This window comes from Solenopsis invicta, chromosome 11 (genome assembly GCF_016802725.1).
Source record: "Solenopsis invicta isolate M01_SB chromosome 11, UNIL_Sinv_3.0, whole genome shotgun sequence".
NCBI lineage: Eukaryota > Metazoa > Arthropoda > Insecta > Hymenoptera > Formicidae > Solenopsis > Solenopsis invicta.
Window position 1 is genome coordinate 11738541 of NC_052674.1, and position 8636 is coordinate 11747176.

The 8636-nt window shown below is 32.4% G+C and overlaps 1 protein-coding gene across 1 annotated transcript; it reads left to right on the plus strand.

Moving 5' to 3' along the window:
- The first annotated feature begins 4616 nt into the window (after positions 1 to 4616).
- LOC105200600 lies at positions 4617 to 7866 on the plus strand. Its single transcript, XM_039455210.1, has 4 exons — positions 4617 to 4930; positions 5823 to 6028; positions 6837 to 7343; positions 7567 to 7866. The coding sequence occupies exons 1-4, from the start codon at positions 4749 to 4751 to the stop codon at positions 7653 to 7655; spliced, it is 984 nt and encodes a 327-aa protein (XP_039311144.1). The 5' UTR covers positions 4617 to 4748; the 3' UTR covers positions 7656 to 7866.
- The last annotated feature ends 770 nt before the right edge of the window (positions 7867 to 8636 follow it).

Consider the following 8636-nt stretch of genomic DNA (forward strand, 5'->3'; position numbering starts at 1 on the left):
CAGAAACATCAGTAATATCATTGGCTGAGTTCAGCAGACTCAATAGTTGAGTGAACGTTTGCTATTGGTGTATTCTTCTAAATCCAAAAATCTGATTGGATGATCTAGAAAAATATCTCATTATGTTGAGTCTGCTGAACGCAGCCAGAAAGTAGAAGAGCAGAAACCAATCAGAACTTGCGTTGATAGTATACAGTTTCCATTTTCTGCTACAGAATTGTACAATGAGGTGTATTAATGAGGTTTTTTTTCGATGTAGTTAGTGCAAAAGTCACAGCAATCTTATCCAATCAAACAAACTTACTAAGCCAATGGCAACACATGATTGGTTAAATTACTAGAGTTTCTATACCAAAAAAGGACCTCATTAATGCACTTTATTGTACCTGCTTACTACCGGTGCGAGTTAGGGCCACTTGCACCAACGCCGATTAACTTAATCGCCGATTAACTTAAATTTTTCGAATCATGTTCCGATTTTCGAGCCTAACAACTCGTATAAGCGTTACATCTTCCGGATGAGGAAGCCCTTCACCTCAACCTCAGCTGCGCCTTCGAATTATTACTGAAGATGGCTCGAAGAATGAGCCGAAACGTTTAATAATAAATTATGTATATCTGAAATCTTTACAGATTATTTACTTTTGCGCACCGTCTACCGCGCTTGACTCGTATTCGCCGCCTTTGTTACTATTATTAAATTTTTCTATCGGAATTGATCAATCGCATTTGTCATTAAGTAAAATTGACCAATCATGGTTGACACTTATGCCCATTTCCACCAATATAGATTAACTTTGATCTCAGTTCAACTTACTCCTTATCTTTTTCTAATTCTTAGAACTAAACAAAGATAAAGAGTAAGTTGAACTGAGATCAAAGTTAATCTGCGTTGGTGGAAATAGGCATTAATCTGCGATTAGTTAATCGGCGTTGGTGCAAGTGGCTTTTATTGTTTCACTGCTTTTTTGCTTTCTGCTTTTCTGCTTTCTGCTTTTCTGCCAAGGTGTAAATTTCCCCTTGAGATTGGTTTATGCAGGCTGTAACCGCTTAAGAGCCTCGCACATAAAATGCATAACGTAACATAAGCATAACATAAGACCGATGGGCCAATGAGCATCCAGCATAAAGTCGCCATATTGATTTACATAACATTTTCATTAGTCCATCGGTCTAATGTTGTGCTTATAAGCTTGTTTTCTATTCCTGCACTAGACTGAACTGGAACGTTTCTTCTTGCTTTCACTAACTTTCAAATATATATCTATTTCATTTTAAGTGCACACTAATTCAGGGAGTTCAGGAACAGAAAACAAACGGTATGTTATGTTATGCATTTCATGTGCGAGGCCCTTAAAGGTCGCAATACAAGCTTTTGCACAGCTGCATAACCGTATGCATAAAGAAATTGAATGGTCCATTTTCTTATGCATGTGCTAATAGACCAATCAATTTCCTTATGCATACGGTTATGCTGCTATGCAAAAGCCTGTGCCGCGGTTTTAACTTGTGCCGGAATCTGTAAGAAATTGACCAATCATAATCAATTATTCTTCTATAACTCTATGGCTCAATGCCCACAGGACGCGTCAACGCGTTACGCGTGGCGAGGTAGCCAATCATTTTAAGCTTTTATGACAAGAAATAAGAAAGCGAAAGAATGATTAGCTATTCGCCACGCGTAACGCGTTGACGCGTCCTGTATGCATTGAGCCTATAAGTTAGTTGTTACGGCCTGCATAAAGCAACCTTTATCCTCTGTTGTGCATTTTATGTGCAACAGGCTTAACGTCTTGATGTTGTAGGGCCTCTGTCACCAATCCAATCAATTGGTTAGTCCATTGGAATTGACTAATCACATTGCTTGTTGTGTGAAATAACAAATGCAATTGGTCAATTCCAATAGACTCTCTCGGTTAGCTTTAACCGAGATTGGTGAAAGATAGAGTCCCTAGAAGTAGAGAGTCTGGACATCTGTCCCTAAAATGTCGGTGATGAATATGTCAGTGTATGTACGTGAGCTTTATGTGTGTGTATGTTGGGTGACACTCTTTTGGACACAGCACGATTGGACACCAACCAATCATCTTGACTTATCTAACCAAACCAACGGAAAAACTCTAGGCATCGGCCGCTGTGAGTGGTTGGTCATGGTGGAAGTATAACATGGTGTGCTCAATTTGGCTAAACCACGCCCCTTTTCACGGCAAAGTGTCTCTTATTCCTGAAGGCTGCCAACTGTGAAAAAATGAAATATTTAATGTCGGAAAGTTGCTGAACCTAGATGGTCGCATCTTTGTCACATGTACGAATGCGTGCATTGCGTCTTTTTCTGTCATACCAGCGCCGCCAGCGTCATTGCTCCAATTTCAGCACCTTTGCTTCATAGCGTCCATAGTAACAACACGTATTTTTAGGTTATTTTTTAAACTTTATTGTAAAATAAAGTGAAAATGGTACGTTGTGTAGTGAAATCGTGTAAAAATTGCAACGAAACGTGCTTGCTGGCGCAAGTAAGCTTTTTCCGATTTCCGGAAAATGCAGTAATGCGTGAAGGCTGAATTCAGAGAATCGGAGAGAGTTTTATGCCGAAAAATATTAAGAATGGTAAGTCTTATTAAATATTATTAGCCAATTTTTTGTAATGACATTATTTCCATTACAATTTGTATTACACACACACAGGCACACACACAACATTCCAATACTGTTCCAATAGAAAATATTGTAAATATTCGTATCTTAATAGAGCAACCTAACCTAACACCAATTACTTGATATACATACTAACCAACAACTTTCTATTTAATTATCTTAACTTTTGCAATAATTTTAAAGAATAGTACATTAAACTGATGCAATATGTTTCAAGATAATTAAATGTACATATCATGTATACATTTATACATATTGTCGAAATTAAAATAATTTAATAGGAAGTTACATAGCACACATCAAGTGCTTGATGTAAACTAGGACAATTGTTAACTTATTAATTGTTAGTTAACTTAACTATTATTCTGTCATTTGAATTTTCAGCAAATATACGCTTAGCACACTTCACAGAAGATTTGTTTGTGAGAAGTAAGAAGATTTGACCTCCTATGGACATTCGAAGACGGTCGCTTTTGCCGAGTGCAGTTCCAACATTATTGTTACCAAAAACGGAAAATAGGTAAACATGAATAAATAATAATTGATGTATTAATTACTGAAAAATACATTCCTTTTTTTGAATAACATTATCAAAGTAACATTTATGTTTTCTATTTTAGTGACAATGAAAGTAATATGGACTTCAAAGTCATAGCCGAAGATTTTCCGCTTCCCGTCACGAAAATGTACATGCAGTCTTCCGAGTTACTCGTCAGCCCTGATGATCCATCGAATATACAGGAATGTATGATAGATGTAGAATCACCAGGGTCGATTTAGAAGGTAAGAACAACATTGAACGATTACTGATGATAGTAATTTGCTATCTTAATGTGCCACGAAATTCTTGGTATATACAATAAACAATAATGTTTTGTTTCATTATTACAGTAATTGAAGGCTGGAGGAAACATATGCAATGTGTCGAACGTCCACCAAAAACAAGAAAAAAATGAAAAAAATCAAATAGAACTTTTAGCTCTTAGCTTTTTAACTTTGAAATGTATAAAATAATAAATAATTATGTGTATCTAAAAACTGTATAATATAAGAATTGTGTATAATAAATTATTATATTTATCATGAAACCTGCATAAAAAATAATGACTTATTTCTACACATTTTGTCGGTAGAGATTGTCTTAGTCAGTTCATTCGAAAACAGCAACATATACCTCAAGCATAAAATCAATGAATATTATTTTATTTTATTTAATTTAACTATCTCAACTATTTTTTTCTTTTTATTCTTAATGAAACAATATCTTCAATTTTCAATAATTTCTTATTTACAAAAAATTGATATTCTGTAACAATTTGTGGACTTAATAATTCTATTTATTTCTTGTTTTGGAAAAAATTCTTGTATATCAATGGTTGTTTTTAAAATTTTTAAGAACTTTATTTTTTATTATTAAAATTATCGTAAAATTTATTACGATATTTATATTTGTAGTGTTATTTCAAATATTATTTTATTATTAAATACTATTAATCTTTATATTTTACACAAACTGTTTAATTTTTATTAATTTTTTACAATGAGCGCAGTTAGTCTTTCGTGTCGTGTTGTATTTAATAACATTTATTTACAGCGTAACTATCTACAAGAAAAGAGACAGAGTGAAAATAGAAAACGTCCGACAAAGACAGTTATATCAGGTGTACAGACTTTAGAAAGTGAAATACTTCAACTTTTCACAGTTGGCAGCCCTCTGGAATAAGAGGCAGAAAAACGACAGAGAGCGCAGATTTTAGAGAAAGAAGGCTGCAAATTGAGCACACCATGCTATCCATTCCACCATGGTGGTGGTGTCCAATCGTGCGCACCCCGTGTATGTTTATCATTATGTGCACTTAAACGTTGTATGCTATTATTGCATTGGCTAAAGAGGATTAAACAGGGATCCGTATTGGTGCTGCCATTTTAGGTGCACAATCACGTACATCCAATCACGTGGAACCCCGAGATGTCCAGACTCTCTACTTCTAGGGACTCTAGTGAAAGAGGCCTTTAAGCGCCAAACCGCCAAAGTGAACGTATTCGAACTATTCAAAGTCGTCGTGTCGGTCTCACTGACTGAAGAAGACGAAATGGAAGTGATACCGCGAAAAAAAGCTCGAAAGGAAAAGCTTAATGTGTCCAAAAACGGTGGCGCGATACAAATGAGTGAAAATGCATTGGTTTCAAATATCCATTTAACCTATGACATTCTAAGAATTGTCTTTCAATATTTGAATGCTGGAGAGCTTGCAAACGCCGCAATGGTTTGTAGGTATGTATACACACGTGTCTATATTAACGATTCATGTTTGATTTAATCCTTGACATTTATTCAATGCAAGCCAGTTCTTAAACTTTAAATGGGTGAGATCTCTGGCTTTCTTGAAATTCAATGCAAGCCATGCAAGCGAGTCCGCTTACGAGATCGGACGTTTTCACCTGTTACTGATATATTTTTGTGTCTGTCGACCATAATCGGCTACCGGGACGATTTCTGTCATTCCGTGCCTTTCGATTCCACATTAAACTTTTGATTAGGGTCGTATTGTCCCCGTGTCTAAAGGAACAGATATTCTGACTTGACTTGATGCAAGCGATTCGAGTTTCGTCGATACCGTGAACGTATTGGTATGTGCTCGAAAAATTTTTTGAGGAATGCTGATGTAATCAACCATATTTCAAGTTTTTATTAGTGCTAAATAGTCATATCGTTTTCGATTAACCAATAAGAGAGCAGAAACCAATTAAATCGAACTGAACTAAGCCAAACTATTTGATGCAAGCAAGACTAGTCTAGTCTTTATTCTTAGCTGGACTTGTTGTACAGTTTATTTTTTCTCTTTTTTTTTTCTCTAACATGAAAAAGAAAAAGATAATACGAGCTAATTCAGCTAAAAGAAATAAATTTATAATTTCTGTATTGAGTATACATGTATATAAATGAGTATACATGTATATAAATAAATACAAACAAAACTTATTATTAATAATTCTTTGAAGCATTTCATGTCATTTCTAAAAGTTTAATCATAATAAAACTAATAATGATAACATTTAATATCATATACTGCATGAATAAAAAATACAGGACATATGACATATACATGACAAAAATACATACATAAATCAAATGTGACATAAAGAGTATGAAATTATCTTTTCAGACTTTGGTTACAAGCTGCAGATGATGAAAAGAAAAAAAGAGGAGCTTATTGTGTTACACTTGATACTTTTAAATTAGGTTTTTTTGACAATTTTCTTTTAGTTGATCAATTGTCATGGCATATCAACAGAAAAGCAGAAATTAAACCATCAATAGGCTTCTTCTTTCTTGATAAGGAACTATTGTTTGCACAAAGTAATGTAGCAGGTAGATTTTTGGTATTTCTTTTTTCTTATTGATAATACAGACATAAATCTTAGAATTTTATAAAAATAAATTTTAATTAATTTATTGACATGTAAAAATATATAATGAAAATAATAGATAAGTATATATTTCAAATAAGTAATCAGATGTATTATCTACAGTATCAAGTAAATATTTCATTTTGTGACAAATTAGTTTGTAAATATTTTAATATTATTTTATTATTTTTTTTAATTTTTTAAGTCAAAGAATAGTATAAGATTGTTGAAAATTGATTCTTTATTTCTTTTTAAGAACATATCAAGACAGTGCTGCCTGAAAATTGTGAAGTTGTGTTGTTATATATTGAACCTTTTCTTTATATGAATTGCAAAGATACAAATTGACAAAGGGGTTGGATAGATCCATGTCCTGCTGCAGCATATGTATTTTTACCACAAATTCCAAATGTGAAAATAAAATTTTTTCAACTATATTGCGAAGAACGTTGGGAGATACAGCAAACAGCTGAATATAGAGAGATAATAAGCACAATTAATGAACATAAAATATCACATCAAGAGACATCTACATGTCTTATGTTTTTCTGTGATGTAGAATTTGATGATAATATCGCAGCAGATTGGGCTTCAGTTATACAAGAAAGGTATAAATTACATTTAATCCAAGCAATATTACGTATCTAAGTTTGTTATTCTGAAATGTCTAGGTATTGTACAATTGGTAGTACATAATATTATATTTCTTTTTGCATATTTTTAGCAAAGGAAGTGAAATAGCTTCTGTATGGGGTGCTACATTTGATAATTTTCACACAACACATGTACATTTGAGCAAAAAAAAGAAAACGCCGTTATATACAGAATTCTTAAGAACAGCCTCATTTTCACCACTGCTGTCCTGATCACCGGTGCTATACAGACGTGGTCCGTGGTTTTGGACAAAACGTGTAATACAGAAGAGCAAATAAAAAAAGAATTAAATTTATTTAAGGCACAAGTAAAATTAAAGAAACATTCCATAGCATTCATGAACATGCTCAGATTGAAGTATGAAAATATGGAATCTGGGAATGAAGATAATGAATCTGAATCTGAAAATAATGAATCTGAGAATGAAGATAGTGAATCTGAGAGTGAATATATTAAGTATGAAATTCCATTTAAATTTAAAGAATATCAGATTCTAGATGGTATAAGATTTAGTAAAGAATCACAAATATTCAGTATGTTATTCCCTACAATACCCTTAGTAGGTTGTCTTGGTTGGGATGGATTTGGGAAAACTACTAGTATGGATGAGATAAACGAAGAAAGTAATTTTTTTTCTTTTCTTCATATGTATTCATAGTCGAATTTTATTTTCTGACCGTATTAAGTAATGTCATAAGATGCTTATACGACTCTGTGCAGATTAATGACGTCGTAAGATAATATTTAATATTAAATATTCTTTAATTTATAAATTAAAAGATTGACAATGAATACCGACCTAATGCAAATATCATCTGCCGATGTATATAGTTTTCTTTGTTTCAGAAAAAAGGAAAACGGAACGTAAATGTAACAGATTTGAAACTTGGTATCATAAATCCGGTACTGTCTTTTTGATAATTACGTATGATTGAAAGAAGAGCCGCTTAAGTGATGTGTGCGAATATATTTTGTTACTCATATAATACTAATTTTAGTTCGTTTATTTTTCGTTTTCGTTATTAACGAGATAATTTTTCACCAGTGCACAACAAATATAATTTCTTTTGATCTGTACGTAACACGTACATAATTAACACGTGTAATCCACATATATAAGAAATAAATAAAAAAATTTCATTGAAATTAAGAACTTTGATTTAAGAATTAAAAAAATTTATGTATTATTTTTTCCTACCTGTTTCAATTATGTATATAATTTATATATAATTTTTATGTATCGTATTTCAATGTAGCGGAATAGCGAAACGAGAACGGAACCAATCACAAGCATTCCACAGTTTTCAGAAACTTTCGAAAACTACGGAACGCTTGTAATTGGTCCCGTTTTCTTTTTTTTTCTTTTTACGCTATTGAAATTCTAGATTGGTCCAATTTACATTACTAATACGTATACTAAATGACACTACTCTTATCTATGTGTTGAGCACTTCTATTATATATTTTATAAAAACCGTATAATTAACTAATGCTTTACTATTTTGTCATTTTTTAAACATGTTAATCGTGCAAAACTAAAACGCTTCACATTAAAATTTAAAATTTGATTTTATTATTTTACATTAGTCTATGGTAAGAATAAACTTATTTATGAAAAGTTAAAAGTGACAGATTATATTGACGTGAGTTTTTAGAAACGTTTTTCAAGGAAAGACATTACATGTGTTTATTTACTTTGACGGAGCCATTTGATAAACTTTGATGACTGTTTTATGGTAATATTTAGACACTTTTAATCAGCTATGTTTTATTACGAGTATAAATCAAATTACGGTAGCATCATTCGGATCAGTGGCGTAACTCGATCCGTACATTTATCTTAATTGTTACATAAATCGTGAAACATATATACTTTAACCTTCTTAAAAACCGTCAAAATTTTTTACAAAATACAA

Bases quoted from the DNA above. Each gene is read 5' to 3' on its own strand.
- LOC105200600 (XM_039455210.1), top strand. From the start codon at position 4,749: ATGGAAGTGATACCGCGAAAAAAAGCTCGAAAGGAAAAGCTTAATGTG. The intron at 4,931-5,822 runs GTATGTATACAC...TTATCTTTTCAG, and splicing joins AACGCCGCAATGGTTTGTAG to ACTTTGGTTACAAGCTGCAG. The intron at 6,029-6,836 runs GTAGATTTTTGG...ACATTTGATAAT, and splicing joins TGCACAAAGTAATGTAGCAG to TTTCACACAACACATGTACA.